Raw genomic sequence first — 22,938 nt, forward strand, 5'->3', positions numbered from 1 at the left:
TCATTAGAACGATATAACAAATTTGTTGAGTCAGCGTAACTAAGAAGAACATAATTGTATATTTCCGGTGGGTGTTGCTTTATTTTCGTTAACTATTTACCGAATTTAATTCATTTTTAACATCAAGTCAATGCTGTCCTGAAGTTAATAAAGAGCGTAGGTCATGAACGGCTGCCTCACAGACTCCTTTTACACCGAACCCTAACTGTACGGGTTCGAATTCCGAATTTAATTTTGGTAATATATGTCGAACAGCAAATTAGGAGGCCATACGTCGTAGTGTTGACCCAATAGAAATTGGTCTCACCCCTCCGTCCTTTTTGGTGAGGGCAATGGGGTTCGCGCCGAAAATAATGGGAACAATTTCTGGATTGACATTACCGGAATACATAAAGTTGATTAATTTAGTGATCGAATTTACAAGTTGCTCATCTGCATCACCCACAGTATGCGATGTTAGGTCTTTCAAATGTTGGGGTGAGATTCCATCCAAACCTACAGCTGAACTTTTTTAAAGGATAAAATAGCATTCGTAACATCTTTGTTTTGAATTTAAAGGCATGCTTGCCCCGCTGCTGGTGGGTCAAGAAAATATGGATTTACTGGAGCTGGAGGATGTTTTGTCCGTAAGGCCTCAATGGTGTCAGGGGTCGTCGTTTGAGAACAAAAGGCGAGCAGCTCTTTTGAGATCTCCGTCGCAGATTTTGTTTTCGATAAGCTTGTTCTGATTGCGAGGGGCATCATGTTTGATTGGAGATGCGGGAGAAGGCGAAAAGCTTACAGTACAGTTATTCTTTTCTTTTGTGTCAACGGTATCCATTGTAAATATTTCATCAATATACATAATGTAAATAACCATCATTCGACTCATCATTTCACCTCGTCCATTCTTGCTGCTGCTACAATACAAGAAACACACAATAATAGTGGCCTCAACATAGCCGCTAAAAGAGATTATTTACTCACCTTCCTAAAAACAGAAAACATAGTAGCAAGCAAATCAATCAATATATATATATATATATAATAATAAAATAAAATAAATGGCATTTAAAATTTATATACTAACTACACTGTGTATGTACATTATACATATATTTCAAATCAGGCTCAATCGTTATATTTGTGAACGGGTAATGCTTTTTGGAGACTGGTTTGTTCTAGTTATGTCTACTGATTAAATTATCTTTATATAGGTATGTAAACAATATTATGATGCTGATGGTCATTGTATTAATTCTAAATATCAGTTTTAATAATTGTGTATTATTGTAATGATATTTGAAAAGTTTCTAGTTTATTATTCTTAGCCCTAATTATTTTTAGAACTGATGGGAGATTTGATTTCATTTAATTGTCTACATGAGTTTATGAGTAATATACTACATGAGTTTGTATTTATGAAATTTGTTTAGTAAATTTCATGAAATTCCTTAAGCCACTTTAATAAATTTTGAAAACATTGCTTAAATTGTAACGTTTGTATAATGAAGACATATCTCTTGCACCTCCTTGAGACAAATTGTACTTGCGTAAATACACTACACTGTAGATTATACTTACAAACCGATTTTGTTATTGAGCATATTGTGATTACGGTTTAAAGACATGAAGCAAAGAATCACATTCTTAAGTTAAGTTCCTAATAGTAAAAATATTGTAGATTTAAATAATTGTTTTACTAATAATAATTAGAAGCGAAATATTTAAAATTTTATTTCATGCGAAAATCGAATAACTTTTATATATCGACTACACATTACAAATTTTATCCGCACGTTAAATAAATTGATCTGGTATATACATGTAAATCATGAGAAAGATTTCTTTTATCATTTGACACATTAATTGTACATAATCAGTTTTAGAGCACACAAAATATTTAATAAAAGAATAGAAAACCGCTATTAAAGGAATCGATTTCAAATCGATTAAATTTTTTACAACATCGATATTAAACGGTCAGTGTAAGCACTATCACGTATTCAGTATTGATTTTTCATCTTACTGCAGAGTTCTATGAATAGCTTTGTGATTTAAGTAAAATCAAGTAAACCAATTTTAATATGTGAAAACAACTATGTGGCCTACTGAAGACTAAGGTATGCCTAATAACTTTTGATTTAATGTATAAATATATAGCACACAAAAATTATTGCAAATACCTACATTATGGTACTCTGAATTAATAAAACAAAGGTTAATAAATATATTAAATAATTATTAAATTGCAGTGGTGTAATCTGAATATGAATTTAGTTTCTTAAAACATATGCGAATTTTTGTGTGTTAATATTTTCGTATATTTTTTTTCATATATACAGTATTCTAATTAAAATATTAAGAGTTAAATTGACGTGATGAAATAGAGTATAATAATTTATATATCTTAACAAAGGAATTTAATTAAAAAAAATTAAACTAGAAGGTCACTAACCCAGCGCAGAAAGCTCAGTGCTGCCAAAAGGCGAGTGCATAAAAATCAATAACTGCATTGAATACTAGATGAGTATCTGACTTTACTTAAATAAAGTCTTTGTTTCATTACGACCTATAGGTACGAAGTTGCGTTGTTTTCTAGTATTCAATGAAATTATTGAGTTATTATTCACACTGCTTTTGGTATTTTTTTTATACCTTAGGAGAAGAATATAGCAACATATCTTACATAAGTAAGAATTTAAATAAATATAGGGTCGATTAGTTAATTTATAACCAGTGATTGGACTTGTTATTAAATGGCAAATTATCAAAAAGTTGGATTTTTCAGTTCCCAGACACTTTACACCAAATTACTACCTCATTTGTAGCCAGTTCAAGCCACTATTAAAAGTTACGAAGGCCTATTCTTCATAAGGTCGATAATAATAAAAAAATATTGTTATTGCTTTTATTAATAAATATTGTATAATACTTGATAGGTATTCTAATTTAATTCTTTTTCATAATCACAATCTTTTGTCATTTACACTTTGGAAGAGGTGAGATTGTGGGTCTACAAAGAGCAGATGACTATATTTTGGAAATTTTATCTATTTTGGTAACAATTGTGTCCTGGCTGACCTCTATTGATTTTCAGCTTCCTTGTAGATTTTTTGGAAATGTGTATTATAATTTCCCTTCAACTTGTATGGATTTGTGTATATAATCTGTTTATGTAAATGTTATTTGCTTCAATAGCTATCTCTATCTCACATCTCTTTTCAATAAGAGCTAGGGTATCAACAGTTGTCAGTCATCCAATGATGGCATTTTCATGATGAAGTTGTGGGTCTGGCCTATAATACAGATTCAGGATTACAGCTTTTCGTTTCTTCCACAACTGTTCTGATGTGTTATCTTTCTGTGTAATTGGCTTTTGTACAATTGGTCCAGTTTTTCTTGACTTCACAACTAACTTTGTGATGTCTTTCACTTAATATTCTTTGTCTTTTAAATTTTGTTATTATAATTTTAAGTTTATGACTAAGTAGTAATTGACGAACTGACCCATAGTCCTGGATAATAATTATAATATATGTATTTTAGTAACTGATGGTTTGACTCCGGGTAAATTTTGAGAATTCTGGATTGAAGTTTTTATACTCAAACTTATCACAATATAATCACTCTGGTTACAATAACTGGTGTCTGTGTTTTCTATGTGTAAAGAATAATGGAGAACAACTAATAATCTGTATTTATAATATCATTAACAATTATTATTTAATATTTTTTCATGAAATTTGTTACAAGCCAGGGTGCACAGCTGGTAAATTAATTTAAAGTAATGTTTACAACATAAACCCATTTTTTTTACTACTTCTGTGAATTGTTTATTTTCTAAACTGGTAATTTCTGTAGTTTCAATGGTAAAAAAGACAGGGGCCCACCTGATGACAAGTGGTAGAAATTTCGTCGCCAATTGTAGAACTATGTCATGTCATGCTGGCTTGTCCTTGTTGAAACACAAGACCTTGACCTTGAGTTCCTAAGAGCAAGATGTAGGTGATCGGGACCCACCACCTACCCATTTTGACGACTTTTTACAAAGTGTACCTTTGTTTCAGAATTCAAGATGTCTTTCAGATCGGCTCTGAAGGCACAGGTTCCTGAGCTAAGATCTATGGAACCTGTGAACTACGAAGGCTACTTTGGCGCATTATGCTGGAGTGGTACGAGGTATGTTACTTTGGATGTTATAATATTTGTTAAATAATTTTATCTTCTGTGTACAACAAATAATCATCAAAATTCTTAATAATAAAACTATAAAGCTGCTAATCTGAGAGCAACACTTGAGAAATTATAACATTGATTTTTCCGATGTTTTATAAGATATGAATGGTAAATAAGTTAGTACAGCTCATAGTGTTAATGGCTATTAAGTATGAACATGAACAGCAATCTGCTAAAACATATACTTAATGTTTTGCCATTTCTGACCAAGTTATTAAATATTTAATTACTACCTTAGACACTATTACAAATAAAATTTCGTTTCTAATTTAAAAGTAAGTTACTTTTCTTTTAAATATTAAGATGTTTCCTTTTCATTATTTTTAATGTTGTTTATATGTATTGTAATGTAAGCGTATATTTGTATTTTATTAAAAAATATAGTTATTACATTGGTTGCATATCTGTCGTATTAAAACTTTTGACCACTATAGTCCTTATACAGTCAAAATATTACGCAAATAACAAAGTCGTGTTATAGTTGAAAAATATTGTTTTCGTGAATTTACAGAATATTGTCCTCGTCCACGAATAAAAATTGCAGGAGATATATATATATATACATACAGTTAACAAAATTTGCATCTTCCTTTGTGTGCATTGTATTGATCCGTTGATTTGAGTACATTCTGATGTGAAACTAACAAAGGAATGTAGCAGCACATTGTTGCACAGATATATATAAATATATATAACAAAGTGCTTTTGCGTTTCTTTTTTACATTTTACATTACATAGTATATATATATATATATATTATACTTAAAGAAAAATAAACCGTTGTTAAGGCTGGTCCTATTTTTTTTCTCGACTGCGCTGAAGTATACCTTGACCGGTATATATTTATAAAAAATACACTAAAAAAAATACAAATAATAAATGAATACAAACGAAAATATCAACTAAAATTTATTTAAATCATTATTTTATCAGATGACATTTAAAAAAATAATACGGATAAGAAAGGGGGAGATAAGAAGATGAAGAGGGAAGGCAAAATTTTGAAATTGTCAAGGTTTAGGTCAAATTGGCATATTAAAGTGACTGTGAACTATTTAAAAGCCGTTTAATAGTTTTCATTAAATTGTCGAGGGGATGTTCATCCATAAATCAATACATGCCGGCCACGCCTATATCTCGACAACAGCTCGCCAAATGCAGATTCAGACATAGCTATCTTGCTTCCACTGCATCAACGTATTCATGCAACTTTACCGATTGCTAGAACTATTGGGTTTTTTTAATAATTTGCCACTCTGGTCGATTTATACACGTCTATGTTGTTTTCTGCTGTTATTTAGGCTACATAATTGTCCACAATAGAGTTCCTTCGATATTCTTCCTCAAAATTAATTCTTTTTGAATGTACAATGAATGTTGAATGTCGACCTACATCAGCAAAACGGAGCACCTACACCCGGGTCACAAGTCTATGGAAGCCCTCGGAGTTTGCCACTCCACACGATGAATCCGTGGGATGCAAAGAAGTTCGTCTCACGTAATATAATTCGTAGACTATTTAACTACGACTTTGAAAATAGTAGCAATTCTTGGCTCTTAAAAGAAAAGGATTATTATTATATGTTCAAATAAAAGTTTCGGAATATACTACATTACTAAAACCCCCAAATCCCTTCACTGGCTTCTGTTGTGATACCATAATGTAATGTTTATACTAACAGACAAACATAGAAAAAAATAATTTTAGTCATTTGTAGATAAAGTAATGTCCTCGATAAATGTTCTTAAGATGTATCCTTCTCATATTAAAAAAGTGAATGTTTGTTTGAATAAATGGATGTTTATTTGTTGTGTTATCTCTTTCACGCAAAAACTACATATGAATTTTGATGAAACTTCCCAGTTATATAGCTCATACATTAGAATAACACATAGGGTATAATTTAATAAGATATTGTGTAAATTGGATGAAGTATAACTATAAGTATCAAGTAGGGCGAAGTATTTTTTCCAACTTGAGACCTATTTTGGCGTGCCTTACAGAAACCGTTTGAGATGATATTGCGTCTCTTAAGTAGTTGTAAAAAGTCCATAATATCCCGATCTACATATATTGTATTTAGAAGCCGTTACAGATAAAATAGTGATCTAAATAACTCAACAAGAGTTAAATGAAAATAATGTATTTATATCTAAGTAATTACTTTTATAGTTTAGTTATTTAATTATAATTAATAATGTAATGATCGATATATATCGATATGCTTTGTTTGTTCAATACAGTATGTAATTTCTATCAATAATTTAAACTTACAACGATAAGAACAAGCAGGCCTGCTATGAATACCGGAAAATGTGTGAGCGTCCATTAGTGAACCGTAACAGAGCTGTAACCTTAGAACTTAATTAGTTCTTACTATGTTAAATATCAGGAGATCATTTATAAAAATACACACGCCGAGAAAATCGCAGGTGGTTGCTAGTATTTAATATATAAACAAAGTGCCTTCGGAGTTTTATTATGGAATAGATATAAATTATTATACTTATATTTACAGTCATAAATTCAAATTCAAATTCAAAATTTCTTTATTCATGTAGGTCTATTACAGACTTTTATGATATGTCAAATCTACCGTCAGTTCGGAATGATTTCGAGATGAGAAGAACTGATAAGAAACTCAGCTATTTACACTAATACTATTTCATTTAAATTCAAATTTGTGAGAATAGAGTGACCACCAGCATATGCAATATACAAAATAAAAAAATCTAATCAGTGTTCGCGACCTGAACAGACCAGTCCCCACAAGCAGCACCCGTTCACGAGTATGACGGATGAGCCAGCCATCATTGCACTCAACCATATTAGAGGGAACACATCGACCCGGCCCACCACGCCGCCACAAGTTTGAACTTTATAGCGAGCATGACTGTTTCAAGTTACTCCACTACGTCATTTATATTATTTACAGCATAAACTGTACCAATCACAGTTTTCACCCATTACAATATTTAATTTACATTATTTAAATTACAATATGTCATAATAAAAGTCATAGCAATGTGATCTATTTAATTTATATGTAGGTATATATGAAATTAAAATATTTGCATAGCACATGTAATTTTCCAAATATGGACGTATAACAGTACAGTACAGTATAGAAATAAAGAAGTACATATATTACATAGGAGACTACCGAAAAGATCGAAGAAATGTGGCAAAAAGGAGAAGCAGCGCCGTCTGAAGGCGGCGAATGCGACTCCTATGTGCTACGTACCATCGCTTCTTGGCAACCCGTCGCAGTTTGCCGTATTTGTCAACGTGCGCAAATCTATCCTGGCACGTTGGCGCCATCTTCACGGATCCATCTCTGAATTCTCTGACGACAGTGATAATGATGACTGTTCACAACAGACACCAATATCAAAGTTGCCCAAGGTATTGTGGTTATAATAAATAAGCATTAATTTATACCTACTACCATACATACTTAATTATGTTAACTTTAACATATAGTTTTAAGGATTCAAATTAAGGGAGGTCTATACACAATTATATTTTTTTTATTTACTGTCTTATCAATTTATTAACGGTTCAGGTTTAGTAAACATTATCTTTTAATTAATTTGCTTCAGTTTATATACAGGATCGGATTCCGTATATATTCTAGATTACGTTTTTTTTTATTTATTTATTCAAGTTTTGCTTTTGCTGCTAACTTTTGTTGATAACTTTTTTTGATTTTGTGTTGAAGTGAGACTAAATGTTTACTGTTTTTATTTTGTGTGTATCGGATTTAAGAGTGAAACGGAACGTTATTGAAACTATTTAATCGAATTAGGTGTTACTTTGCGGAAGTCCATTTCACTACTTGATGGATTTATATTATTTTGTTTAATTACGCGACTCATCGGCGACCAAACCGCGACTCCATTGCGTCGCAGTTTGGTCGCCGATGAGTCACCACTAGGCTTCCGAGCTGTACCCGAACTCTATTCAACTCCTGATGATTCCTTGTTCAGAGACGACACACGTGTCGCGATATGGGTATAGACACAATAACGGTCGGAATTTGATCACCACTGGAGAAGGACGTAGAGCTGGTCAGGTTTCCACACCGAATATTTGTAGTCTCACACATGTTAATTGTAGCAGAATTAAACGCACTTGATAATTCGACAAAGCGCCGTGACCGCGCGATGTGGAGCGCAGTACGTTGTAAATCGCCAAAACTTATAATCATTAATTATATGGCTGTGGTGCGTTTACTGTGGGAATATTATCTGTTCTCTGATTCAGCTGTTTTCGTTTTGGCTGACCTATCCCTTCCAACCTGTATATAAGACAAAACTTTAATTGGGAGATTTTAACATTAATTCTATGTTGTTAAAGGTGTCGACTTTGTTGGTTGGTTCTTAAATAAATAAATAAAATATTGTCACAGGTGACTGGGATGGGTTTGAAAACTGTCTTTGCTCTCATATCTCAAGCAAGATTCACTGATGCCAACTTTTGTGAGCATGCCCTTAAAGCATTGCTTGACGTACTACAGGGTCACAGCCCTGAGGAACTTTCTCAAGAACCAATTGATGTAAGTGAATGTAATAATAAATTAAAATCTTTACAAACTGTTCAATATTTTATAATTTTTTTTTGCTATCTAGAACTTTGATCTGACGGTACAACTGCTTTATAAAACAATACAAATAATATCATATTTATCTCTGTTTCCCAAATGTAATGTTATGCGTTTTGGTAATATTCAAATATCTTGTAAGGTGTCAGAGAAAGTGCGAGCTGCTATTATTTGATGTTTTCTCTAAAACAGCTAATTATATAATTGTATTCTATTTTAGATTATATCCAGCCTTCATGCAATGCTCTTGGAAGTAGCTGGTGGGAGTGGACCTACTGGGCGTTCAGAGAAACCCACAAATCTAACCGCACTTAGTACTTCTTGTCTTTTAGCACTCTCTGTAGCCAGAGGGGAGGCAGAATTTATTATCAATGCTATTGCTTCTTTGATTATGTCCGCGCCACAATTGGCAGAACAATATGTGCAGGTGATTATCCCTTAACCAACTTCCTACAAAGTCCTTTGCAATTAATTTTTCTTTTATACAGTGAGTGTGACAGATATTCGGGTTTTCTGAAAATATTTCCGTAGTTCACATAAATTTTGAATATCAACAATGCTCGCGTGTTATGAAAAGTTCAAACTAGCTTTGACTCGAGTAATTTGACTCGACTTACTGTAAAGATTCATTGCGGTGATATTTGACATTATTATTAGTAAATGAATTATGAAAATATTTACTGTTGTTTGTATTTATATTTTCAATAAAAAATTTTGAATATTTTGTAGACTTTTGAACTGAAAATTGAATATGTTATGAAGGTAGTAGGCAACTTGGACTTTTATCTATCTGGAATCGGAAACAAGTCAATGGCTAAATATTATACATTATAGTATTTACAATATACTTTTTCAGGTACCTGCAAATTTAATGATCATGCAACGAAGTGTCCAAGCCGTTGTTCTCGGAAAATCGTCCCGCAACCAGTGGTTGAACTTCGGTGTCCCCCATCTATCTCAATTCGGCCACTTTCAAGTGGACCTTCCCCCCCAACTGACTGATTGCTCAGAAGATGTGGCCGTCCGCTCCCTGGCCTCTGATGGCTGTTACTTGTATGTGCTTACTTCGAAAGGTCTCTTAAAGTTCGGCACTGGATACGGCATCTCCATTAGACCACACTTGTATTTATACAAGCGAGACTTCTTTCCTTCCGAACGTTATGGTTGGCTAGGTTACTGTAAGGTGGGTGTTGCAAATTTACCTACTTTATATATAAGATATGTAATACAATAACAGTGTAAATTAAATATAAATTACAATTGGGTGTAATTATCGGGCATCCGATTGAGAATTGTTCGAATACTATGAAGCAATTTATTATATTATATGTAATGCACTCTTATATGACTATTAAGTTAGACTATTACATAATTAAAAAATCTATTGCTAATATTGGTATTATTATGAACAATAATCATTGATATTGAATTAGAATTTTTTTTTAGAATAAATTGTATGTTAAACTTGCAAGAAAGAAGTCCGAATTATATGAACTTGATAAAGATACGTTCGAAGTGAAGGATTATGTGACATTAGACCTTAATCTCATACCGCCCTTCGATCCTAAGACTGCTATTTTCAGCGACGGCAATATGCTTGGACTGGTGTCTATTACAAATCAAGTAAGTGATTTCAGTTCAATATAATAATATTATGACTATAATTGAGTAATCTTAATAATATTATAAAGGAGAATGTTTGTGAGTCTGGATGGACGTTTGTTACTCTTTCACGCAAACAGAACTGAACGGATATTGATGAAACTTGACAGTAATATAGCTTATATATATCAGAATAACATGTAGGCATAAATTGACTAAATCCATAATACACATAAGAACAGAAGTTACTGATAAATATTTAGTTTTGTGTGTAACGTAACAGACAGAGTAGAGATACAGTGTCTGCTCTAGATTCTAATCTCAATATGAATTTCCAATCTAGTTCTGTATTGTATTGTGTTCTGTATCCAGACAAAACCGAATGAATGAATTATAATCTATATCGGTTCTCTAAAGGGCCAAGAAATGTAGAAAACAAAATATTCAAGCGCATAAAGATGTGGTCTCGCAATCTAATGTTTTTAGATTGGAATTAGTTTTTAGAATAAACTGGCTAATGGATACGTGTACAAGTTAACATTATAATTTATATCGTAGGATTACTTAACAATACGATATTACGACGTGGATGGGCCTAGGGAGAGATATGATGATACTACGCCTGCTGTTATTAGACCATACAAAGAAATGACAGTAAGTCTCCTCCGTCGTCACGTACTGATCATTGGCCGCTCACCATTCGACGATGGATTCTCTAGAAGACCCTTGGACGTGGAAGTACCGGTGGCAGTCGAATTAGACGACAATGATGACGATTGCATGGTCAATATATCAGCCGGTCAAGATTTTTGTCTTTTGAACACTATTACAGGAAAGGTAAGTCTTTCTATTCCCTTATATATGTTTATGTGACTTATGCATTATAATAATTATATACCGGACAACTCTATCAGCGTCGTTTAGTTACAAGCCAAGCGGAGATTGTGGTATGGGTACTAAATAATTGATACTTATTTTTTTTAATATATACTATACATATATAGTAGTATAGTATAGTATACTTCGTCGTTATTACAAACGTCTTAATCACAGATCTTACATCTAGCTATGTAGTATACACGTATACAGTACTGTTTGGATATGACTAGCTAAATGTGACTGACATGTTTTACATCGCAAATAAATAAATTTAAAATATAATCGTTATGTGAATACAGGTGACTATTCTGAGAACCTTTAACTGATGTTAGTAAAAGTACATTAGTGATTAAAATGGAAAATGGCGGTTTGATCATACTAATGGTTAAGTATAAGATACTCATTTCATTCCTTATAACATAATAGACTTCTGGCCTGCCTTCTGGGAATTTGCTCTAAATATTTTAGACACCCAGAACAGATTTTAGGAATGTTAGGCACATAATAATTATAAAAGGAAAGTTTGTGAGTATGGATGGAAGTTTGTTACTTTTCACACAAAAACTACTGAACGGATTTCGATGAAACTTAAGTTAAAAAGTTTAGCTGAGGTATACCTTAGTATGACATATAGTCTTTAAATTTCGCGCGGGTGAAACTGCGGGCACAGCTAGTGCAGAATACGTGTGAGAATAATCGTTTTTGTAATAATATTATACAGGTGTACTATACTGGCAAAGGAGCTAGCTTAGGATACAAGACCGCATCACCTGTCACCAGCCGCTGGACCCTAATGAAGGAGACGGTGTACACAAGAAACGATATACCGGATGTCAAGAAGGGAAGAGTTATACAGGTATAGATTGTAATTAGCGAACTTTATACAAGGTGTATTTATATTGTATAAATTATGATTTTGTCTGTGTCTTTATATCTGTAAGAAAACCAATATCAACTATATCACAGACAAAGTTGAGGGAATACATCTGTAGTGTGACATGATATAATTTAATATATAATATAGAATTTTCGTGTTACGGGTTTGGTGTTTATTACTCCGAAACGGCTTGACCGATTTTGATGAAATTTTATATTCAGTAGGTCTGAGAATAGGTTTATAAATAATTTCATACCCCTAAGTGATAAGGGTGGCTCACCCCAAAAATAAAAAAAATATTTTTATTATGTGGCATTAAAAATACAATCTTATATTTTCACCCTTTCCCTACCTACCATCAACCCCTCTTTTTAAATAGCTATTTTAATTTATACGCCAAACAACGTTTGCGGGGTCAGCAAGTATTATCCAACCAATCATCCATAATACATTACATCCAAACAAACACGTACCTGTCTTAAATACCAATTTCAGCAGCACAAGACGTTATACGCAAGTTGTGTTTAGATTGAAGGGTAAGAAATAGCAGTGAAATTATCTCGATACCGATCGGAATCGTAATTCGTGAAAAAATCTCTCATGATAACGTTATGCTGTGTCCAAAATGACTTCATCCTCATCATTATATAATTCACTAGAATGTTACCTAGTTTATTATTAACATAGGAGGGCTAGATGTTTCATTATCATCTATTACAAAGCAACTATGCACATTACTAGTTCGGCTAAGTTTAGTATATGCTATACCGCGCTAGTAAAATATACAAACTTTTTAAAATCCACTCTAACTCTTTAAGTTTATAGTCAAATTTAAAAATCGACATATTTATGTCCGTGGGATAGTACATATGTACTATATGGCACACCTAGTTAAAATATACAAACTTTGTAAAATCTACTCTAACACTTTAAGATAAAAGTTAGATTTAAAAAATATAACAATTTTATACATATTTATGTGCCTGGGTAATTTACTTGTTGTTGTTTGTATAGGTGGCAGTTGGTCACGAAGGCGTTCACGCTATTCTGGTCATGGATAATGGCACCGCATTATTCACTGGTATCGCTCGACGCGGTGAAGATGGTGATAATAATAAGCACAGGCGAACACCAAAGCCTACCAGACCCAAGAAAATACTTAAGGTATTCTTATTTCACAGCAATAACATCATGGTCTATGAGTGTTGTACCTCGTAATTTTAGACCTTATACATCATGCGTTCAGCGTTCAAAATGTTCAAATTCAAAATGTCGACAAAATCTCCTATGATCGTGACACTACATATGGATATGGGCGTTTTATGTATTACATTTGACACGACTAAATGTCAGACTGACTATCCGTCAGAGGACACTTCATTATATGCATCAGCATATTATGGGAAGGATATGACATCAGTCATATAATTTTTTATGCTATTACGGTGCTAAACAACAATATGGCCAAGTTGATGGTTAAAACAACTTATGGACATTTGAAACACCTTAAGAAAACAGTATAGCCATTTTGAAAATCCCCATTCCGTAATCCCCAGATATTCTTCTCCATCTCATCATATCATAGAGTACTCATTATGTAATATATGTTAAAAGTATTTAATTTGTACATTCTAAAAAACAGGCCGAGGGTCATTACATCACGTACGCTGCATGTAACTACGGCTCAACAGCTCTGGTAACCAAGCAAGGTCTGCTCCTGATGCTGGGTAAGGACACTATGCACTGTGACTCCACTGGACTTGTGGTTGGTCTGCGGCACGAGAGAATTAAACAGGTCATGACTCATATTTAATGTAATACATTCTATCAAATTGAAATAAAGAAAACCTATCATGCGTTCTCACTCGTCACCCCCTAACGTATGTACATATATACTAATATTATAAAAGGGGAAGGGTTAGGGGTAATCTCAGGTACTACTGATCCGATTTATATAATTGTTTTAGTTTTGGACAGCCAATTTATTAAGAAAGGCTGTATAACATCACGCAACAGCCTATAACTTCAATTAAGTGGAGATGCAATGAAAAATAATGGAAAAAATGCAAAATCGGACAAAATGTATCGCAGACGATGTTGCGCTGGACTGCCAGAATATATGTAATAGAGTGGTGAATACTTAAAAATATTGAACTTAATCATTATCACACATAATAGGCATTCTTTTTGTATAGGGCCCTTTAATCAACTTAATTTCATTTGGTTTTGGGCAATCGAAGTCGTATTGGGTTATTAACTCTTACTATCACACTCTTATTATCCAATAGCCAGTGTTAAGTCTACTCCACTCATTCCTTTTTCTATTTTCAATAAAAATATTAATTGGCTGTATATTAGTTAATGTTTGCAATTGAATACAGGTGGCGTTAGGGAAGGCGCACGCAGTGGCATTGACGCATTTTGGCCTCGTTTACACCTTCGGTATCAACAATAAAGGTCAATGCGGTAGAGATTTTGGATTCGCCAAAGAGAGTGAGTACTATGATAGTACTCTGTATTTCAGTTATCCGAGACCTATACTTTATTAACATGTGGCATACAAACTATTTAGCAATAAACAGATAATTCTGCTAAAAACACATTAAAATAAATTGAAAAGAAGATTAATAAAACGAGGAATAAAAATTCAATATATGTGGTATATGTTTTTGTCCAAATATTTGAAATTGTTTTTTAATAAAGTATTTCTTAGAGTCAACTAAAATAACATATTATATACTATCTTGTGACAGGAAATTTAGGCACCCCACGTCGCCAGAGCGGAAACAAGGAGGAGGTCAATTTGTGTACTACACATACCTGGGTTACCGAATATTGTCGCATCTGCGTCATATGTCTCGAGTGCACCGGATTCTCTGACTCTTGTCACCTGTCGCATCTACCAGACAGGATCGCCGGAGAGTGAGTAATACTGTACAAGTAATTAAAACAGAACCTTGGAGATAGAGAAATAATGAGGCTAATGACAGAAATGGATCTAGGGAGAGAGCCAAAACGAGACAAAACATAGCGAACGGGAACTCTTAATATTTTCTTTACTATTAATTCTTGCTATTTAGCACTTTATTTTCACATAAAACCTTAAATAAAAATGTTTACTAATGATTTTTATATTTTGGTTAATAAAAAGAATCATTTATAATGTTCCTACTTGCTTCTGTTATAACTTATATGAACTACCTTATAACAACCCAGTTAACTAAAAGTGGTAAGTGGAAAGAGTTTCTTGTGCCAAAATAAAAATATATAAATTTATATTTTTGTATATGATGAACTGTAACTACATATACCGTTATGCTATTGTTAATATTTAAAATAAGTTTTCAACAATAAAATCATCATTGTATTTAGATTATTTTTATATAAATTAGTAGTCGACATCTTCTCTATTTATACTCGATAGTCTGAAGACATCTTTTATTTCTTCCAAATTTGCTGAGTTCCTAGGGATCGGTGACATTCTAGTTCTACCACGTGGGCTCACCCCGCCCTTTCCCTTTCTTCCTCTCCTATTTCCTTTTCCTTTCAACCTCCCCTCACGCCCTGCGTTAGCCATCTGCTATGCCCCCACTTTAGGGTCGAGCACCAGGAAACCAAGTAGCTTCAGAGTATTTGTAAGGGTCATACTAGGAGGTACAAAATAAAAAATAAATTAAAAAAAATAAAAAATGATGAAAAAACAATTCTCCCCAAGTATAGTAACTTAGGTTATGTTGTTCTTAATATTATACTCGCCCTAAGAAGCTTCGACCCGGAGGTTGTTGCCCCCGGAGTCGATACCGGGGCAAAGGGGTTCGCCTTCACTTCCCTAGGGGAATGCAGATGACCAGACAGTCAGTCTTCCAAGTCTTATTTTTATGTCGTATTGACACCAACTTTGGCGGATGTATTTGTGTATGTATGTCAGTCAAACGAATCGTAGCAAGTATATTGTTTTTTATTATTAATTAGTTCAATTTTTAAGGATTATAGTAAAAAACCTACCTTATACCTTTGTACACTATTTCTTTATATAAACCTTTATATCACCAAATATCATACTTTACAACTTTTTAATTTTCATAAAGAGGGGTACAAAGGTTATGCTTCACGTATCAATATTGTATGGTCCAAAGGAATTGCGGTTGCGGTGAAGGTGACAGTGGATGTAGCACATGTGGCGTTTGTCGTCGTTGTGTTGAAGCGCAACCAACTACTAGTCGCTCAGAACGGACGGTCACTGACCTTGATGATGATGCTGACGGTTCTTCTAGATCTGATGACAAACCTGGTGAGGAACAAAACAATTTAATCAAAAGCGTGTATACTTAGATATTATTGATTGCCGTTGTCTTTAAGTTCCATATATACACAGCATTAGTTCTATTTGACGTCTATTTAAGTAAATTTAAATACATTAGATTTGTAATGTTAATTCCATATTTATATAATAGAAGACCACCAAAAGAATCTATGGTACATGCTGTATACATTTGCATTATTTACTTTAGTCTGTAATAGACCTACATGAATAAAGTTATTTTGATTTCTTTATGTAATATATTCTATAGAGATATCTGATTTATTCTTATGGTTTTGTTTCAGATAAGGGCAAAACAAAACTTCATCATCCTGATTGTCCAGTAAGCATGGAAGTAGAGAAAGACCCGAGTGTAAAAGTCAGTTGTTTGCCGCCAGCCCGCGTCCCTATACCAGGCGGACAGCGTGTCAAGTCAGTGGCATGTGGCTTGCACCACAGTGTATTGCTTACAGAAAATGGTGAGTAAACGCCAGGTTAAATTAGGTTGCATACTATTTTTTGCTTAAATGTATTCAGTTTATTTATCTAATACTAGCGGTCCTCGCGATTTCAGCCGCGTAAAATTTATAGCCTATATGTTATTCTGATGTATAAGGTATATTACTGTAAAGTTTCAACAAAATCCGTTCAGTAGTTTTTTCGTGAGAGAGTAATAAACATCCATACTTACATACTTTCACATTTATAATATTAGTAAGATTATAAACACTATAAAAAACTATATAAAATCGTATATGTGTATATTTTATATCACAGGTGATATTCTAACGTTCGGATCAAATCAGTACGGTCAGCTGGGAGTAGGAGATATTCATCCTCACCATAGGGTCGTGAGGGTTCGTGTACCTAAATGTGTAGCAGTTGCAGCTGGGAGTAACCATACCGTGTTGCTTACTGGCGACGGGACGGTTTACACTTTCGGATGCTTTCAGGTATGTGCTGCATATTGTAGATATATATATATATATATAATATATGGTATATATATATTAAGCCCCTGACACTATTATATTGTAATAACTAATTTATCTCGCATGATATTATTTCTGAAAGTATTTATTTTACTTCGTACAATAATAAACATGTATTATTTACAAACAATAGCCAACACTATTCTTTGATATTCAATCGAAACAACCAATGTCCTTGATTACTGGAATGGTAAGTAAGAGGCGTAAAAAAAGTCTCATTTGCATTGATAAAACAGTAAATTTCCTTACATATTTTCCTGTTGATATGATAGGACTTATAAAAAGTGATGTTAGGGTTGTGTTCTGCGTTGTTATTGTATTTTATATCAACTTTTGAACCCAAAAATTATATGGTTCCAGAGAGAGTTATGGAACAAAAATTATTCGTTGCTTATTATACCTTTTCCGACTATACATATATGTATATATAGACTACAGACTCCATAACCTTTGAATTTTGTAGGAATATAGTAAGTAGTATAAATATTCTATAAGTATTATCTATACCTACTCCCTAAAATATACTTAAAAGATAAAATAGCCTATTACCACTCTGATCAGGAGGTGTAGTGTTAGCATACTAAAAATGTTTTTTTCTTAACAGAAAGGCGCACTCGGTCGTCCGCCTGTGGAAGATTTCTTCAGAACTGAAGCGACCAGTGATCCGGTATGGCACGGTGCACCACGCCGAATACCTCGCCTGGGCCCTGAGTATACATCTATAGCGAGTTCCATCTCTGCGTCTGGAGACCAGACCTTTGTTCAAGTGACGCAGTCCGTACTCAAGCCTGAATATATTTTCACTTCAACGATCACATCCAACCACAATGCGATATGTAAATAATTTATTTATGTCTTATAAAATAAGAGGTTCAATATATAATTGATCTGTTTTATGTATCTGAAATGGTAACAATCGCGATCCGCACAACAGATATTTAAGAACAATGTCTCAACCTTAAACCGAAACTCAACTAACGAATCAATATTCATGACGGTAACAATAGATGAAACAGGGCAGAGACTTTTTAGAAAGTGTTCAAGTTTTTAATGTTGGCTTATTGCATTTTATATTTTTGTCATCCTCACACGCAAGACTGATAACTGATATTAAGGAAGTTTTTGCATATATTTGCTTTATTATAATTATAATGTTGTCATTATCATGTTGTCATCTTTTGTGTTATTTTTATGGCATTGAATTAATAATAAATATTTCAATAATTTCAGTGATCCTTCCAAATCGCCCCGAACACAATTTTAGATGCATAACAGTGAATAAATCTGATGGCAGCGTTTTTCCATGGAGCGGTGGGGAGCAAGCTGACTTCGAGAACTCCCTCACTTGCCTCGACCCGTTATACGATGTTTTGTGGTGCTATCACCCTTTCCAAAAAATGATAAAGTGCTATAACATCCTTACCTACGATCCGAACAGGGTGCAACGGTGCTGCACAAATAATCGGAACTCATACCACTTGGATGCCGAGGATGAGTACCCCAATTACGGCCCAATGAGGAGATTGGAAGACTTTAAGAATTTGGAAACCTACGATCTAAAGTCTACTAATGAAGATAGGATTCGAAGTGATCTGATTCTGTCAAATAGTTACGTGCTAGATCCGGGACTAGCTATACCAGTAGTTCCGGGACAAACTGTGACGAGACTGCATGCGGCTTTGCATTTATTAGGATGTTTGGATTCTCTCACCCAGACTCATAGTACAAGGTAAATGGTATTATGATGTATTGGTTTAGGTTAATACTCGTCTCAGCATAATAGGATTTAAGTTGTATATGTCAGTACTCAACGTGGACAACCTACTGTGAGTTGGTTGTTCTATGTCCCTCTACCTAATATTTCACAATTTTTACGAAGTGTCATTAGAATGGAATGAATGATCGAGCAGTGCATAAAATACAAAGGAACAAGTGAATAAAGTTTTGATATATGATATTTGTTGATTACTACTAAAATTAAAGTAGAGTATATATTTGTATAGTATTAAATACAAAACCTTAACAATAAAACCTCTGAAATATAGGGTAGTTAGTTGATAATAACTAATATTTATGGTAAGTGTAATCACATATTATTTGATTATACTTATAAATGTTGTATTGCTTTAATATAGAGCAAACATAATGGATATAAAACGTGACCGCACTGCTACTCCAGTAGCTCCCATCAAGGAAGACTTTCAAACCATAAGTCGCTTCGAGAGTCACGGCGGAGGTTGGGGCTACTCGGGACATTCTATAGAAGCTATTCGCTTTATGTGCGATACTGATATATTACTTGGTACGTATGTTATATTTATAGTTAGCATTTTAATTTTTCATGTATATTTTTTGAGTAGTTTGTGCAAACACCTTGTTCCAGTACGTCGTCATTAATTTTTATCGCCATTTCTTTATATAGTTGAAATGACAAACAAACTGACTGCCTACCTAGTGGTAAATGATAACCGTCGCTTATACACATGCACAGCACCATTTACTAGTCGTTATCATATGCTGCCCGTGATACCACTCACAGGTAGCTATTCAGGATTAAGATCATCAATAATCTTAATTATTCTGTGATCTTAACCTACAAGCAATACACATCTTGTAAAGAAAGCTGTTTGACGGCTGTACTGCTTCGGTAAAATGAGTACGTTTAACAAACCACATATGTATTACAAAGTTGGGTGGAGCTAAATCTAGTTTATTTACGTATAATGAGGTATTAATGTAAAATAGGTGGATACGGCCTATTTGGCGGACGAGGCGACTACTCAGCCAAGATAAAGTTGTTCGATATCGGCAACGAGGGGGGCGATCAAGAGGGCGACGGCGAGATGTTAGCCGAGACTGATGAAGTCATGTACGAATGTGCACCCAGGGATAAATTTCCAGTACTGTTCGACGTGCCGATTCCTATCGCTGTGAGTACACTATAGAGATACATATATACTCATTGTACACTAGAGAAATAAAATGTATATAGGCCGATACCAAGATAGACGTAGAGAGATTACGATATATATAATGTTTTCACTAGTTATTATATTATATTATGAAAATATAAATATAAACAGTAAGTATTCTGTATATGCGGTAATCTGGGAAATTATATTTATATTTTTCACTTTAAGTGACTGACCACACAAGGTATTGCCACTTTTTTAATAATAGGATACTGATCAATTCTACTAGTAATAGGAATTTGAAGTTCTATATATTTCCACATGCCTAGTCGCTTAGGAGTATGCAATTTTTTTCTCTATTGAAGATGGGTAGCATATTCATTGGGACGATAATGACTTATTATGATGATGAACATGTGCGAATACTTTACCCCACAGGCTAATAGATGGTATGTGGCTTGGGCCTGCATCAACGGCCCCTCATCAGACTGTGGGTCTTCCGGACAGTCCATGGTCATCAACGACGAAGTTGGATTCCACTTTAAAACTTCCAAGAAATCCAACAATGGTACTGACGTTAACGCTGGACAAATTCCATGCCTTCTATACAATACTGTCAGCCCTGATCATACAGTCACCATCCGCTGTGTAGATCTAGGTGAACCCATAATTTCATTATCCAAAAATGTATCACGTAAAGTCACCGTTTCCTGCTTCAAATCACTATTATCTATTACGCAATGGGCTTGGAAAATGTTCAAGGAAGTATTATTGGATACTAACGGACAAATACCTATCACGGAAGTGAAGCTGACATTGATGAAATATCAAAAGACATTAGAGTATGTGATCAAAGCCTGTTTGAGACTCGTGAGGTGTTACATCATAGAGATTCATCCGCAGCACAACAAGAAAAGAAATTCCCAAGAGTATATGTCATATTATGATGCCATAGCTGAAACGAGGACTTTTATACAAGAAGTCATGGCTGAAGCGACCCCTGTATGTTCAATGTTACCTCGCAGACCAGGGAAGAATAGGGCTTGCTTCGTACAGTTTGCTCTTGATATGATCCATTCAATTATATACGAGGCCCATGACACAATCACGGCTTGCTTCCACGCGTTCTTCCCTACACCGATGCTCAAATGGAACCATCTCTGCTCTTTGCTGTTCCACGTCAAGGTATTCATTATAAGTAATATAAAAATATATATTAAGTATTACTACTATTTACTATTATAAGTGTTCACTGAATAAATTACATTTTCAGTTTTCAATTTTTATAATGTAATTTGTGTCGTACTAATTATTCTGACGGCCTAAATAAAGTTATAGTCCACGCCTATAATTATAAACTGCAGTCTAATATTTTGACTAATATAGTTGAATCAAAATCCGCCCACTTTTATTGTCTACTGGTTTGAAACACCGTCTTGCTTTCAAAGGTTGCGGGTTTGATTTCTAATACGATGTCACAGTTGTGTTCACGAGTAAGATTGTTTTTATTGGTGTTTTCTATGTATATTAAAGTGTTATGTCCGCAATATGTATTAACCTTTGTATTATTATATAAATAAATTATGTATTAAAATATAAATAAACTGAAAGGTAACATATTTTAAAAAATAATGTATACAATATGATTATGATTTGATTTGATATGATAAACTTGGTCTTATGAGAATCGCTTCTAATAGTATATCAATTGTAATACAAATTGTAAAGTTTTCTCATTTCATGGCTATAATAGTGAAATCTGTCACAGATTACACGTTGTAACAGAAAACAAATTTTGTCAGATATTAATGAGTGTATTGGATTTTATGCCTGTAAAAATATAAGCGGATAGATATATTCCAAAAAATTTTAATGTCTGACAGGAATAATTATGTTAAGAATTATTTAAAGTTAATGAAATTTCGGTATGATTTCTCTTAATATCTGTCAGGATGGCGTGGTGCCAGTGACGCATATGCGGGAGTTGGCATCAATCTGTGCTGCTATGTGTGCGTCCCGAAGTCTACGCGATGTACTGCAATATGTGTTGCCAATAACTCAGAACCACATGACGCTTAGCGAGAACAGGCGTCCCGACAGCAAGGTATAGTATGGTTTAAAAGTAAGGGTTTCTTGCTACTTTATGTAGCGTTTTTTCTGTAACCGGAATTGTAAACAAGCTGATGGTTCAATCGATGGAAGTTATAACCGTAGTTTCCTTTGAAACGTAATATCTCATTTGGAAAGTTTACACTCTATCCTGAGGAGATAAAAACCATCGCTCATAAGAATATCCTTCAATTTTTGTCCCTGATGGGTTTAGGTAGCGAACTCTGAAAAACGGCGAACACAATAGATCTATGTAAGTCGCAGTGTTACAGGTCCAAATACCTGAAAATAGCCCAAACATCACAATGAAAAAAAAAGTCGGTATACATAAATAATATCACGGAAGATTCGAGGCGCAATAGTTGTTTTTACACGTTCGCTATTTTCCACGTGTATGTATTAATATAGGAAAGAGTGTAACAATACACAAAGTAAATGAGAAAGA

The 22,938-nt window shown here is 33.8% G+C and overlaps 1 protein-coding gene across 1 annotated transcript in view; it reads left to right on the forward strand.

The window, feature by feature from the left end:
- Nucleotides 1-2,017: 2,017 nt before the first annotated feature.
- LOC131853083 (E3 ubiquitin-protein ligase MYCBP2) overlaps nucleotides 2,018-22,938 on the forward strand; it is a 134,464-nt gene continuing 113,543 nt past the window's right edge. The window contains exons 1-22 of the mRNA XM_059203893.1: nucleotides 2,018-2,102; nucleotides 4,050-4,161; nucleotides 7,375-7,624; nucleotides 8,631-8,777; nucleotides 9,043-9,249; nucleotides 9,679-10,005; nucleotides 10,269-10,445; nucleotides 10,983-11,261; nucleotides 12,025-12,159; nucleotides 13,195-13,344; nucleotides 13,823-13,975; nucleotides 14,562-14,673; nucleotides 14,934-15,102; nucleotides 16,317-16,471; nucleotides 16,786-16,959; nucleotides 17,258-17,433; nucleotides 18,077-18,308; nucleotides 18,703-19,201; nucleotides 19,608-19,774; nucleotides 20,218-20,402; nucleotides 20,823-21,569; nucleotides 22,336-22,488. Coding sequence (XP_059059876.1) covers nucleotides 4,058-4,161; nucleotides 7,375-7,624; nucleotides 8,631-8,777; nucleotides 9,043-9,249; nucleotides 9,679-10,005; nucleotides 10,269-10,445; nucleotides 10,983-11,261; nucleotides 12,025-12,159; nucleotides 13,195-13,344; nucleotides 13,823-13,975; nucleotides 14,562-14,673; nucleotides 14,934-15,102; nucleotides 16,317-16,471; nucleotides 16,786-16,959; nucleotides 17,258-17,433; nucleotides 18,077-18,308; nucleotides 18,703-19,201; nucleotides 19,608-19,774; nucleotides 20,218-20,402; nucleotides 20,823-21,569; nucleotides 22,336-22,488 — 4,698 coding nt within the window. The 5' untranslated portion in view covers nucleotides 2,018-2,102; nucleotides 4,050-4,057. The remainder of the gene's footprint in view (nucleotides 2,103-4,049; nucleotides 4,162-7,374; nucleotides 7,625-8,630; nucleotides 8,778-9,042; nucleotides 9,250-9,678; nucleotides 10,006-10,268; nucleotides 10,446-10,982; nucleotides 11,262-12,024; nucleotides 12,160-13,194; nucleotides 13,345-13,822; nucleotides 13,976-14,561; nucleotides 14,674-14,933; nucleotides 15,103-16,316; nucleotides 16,472-16,785; nucleotides 16,960-17,257; nucleotides 17,434-18,076; nucleotides 18,309-18,702; nucleotides 19,202-19,607; nucleotides 19,775-20,217; nucleotides 20,403-20,822; nucleotides 21,570-22,335; nucleotides 22,489-22,938) is intronic.

Source organism: Achroia grisella, unplaced genomic scaffold (assembly GCF_030625045.1).
Source record: "Achroia grisella isolate CSIRO2021 unplaced genomic scaffold, CSIRO_AGI_Agris_v1 utg874, whole genome shotgun sequence".
Taxonomy (NCBI): Eukaryota; Metazoa; Arthropoda; class Insecta; order Lepidoptera; family Pyralidae; genus Achroia; species Achroia grisella.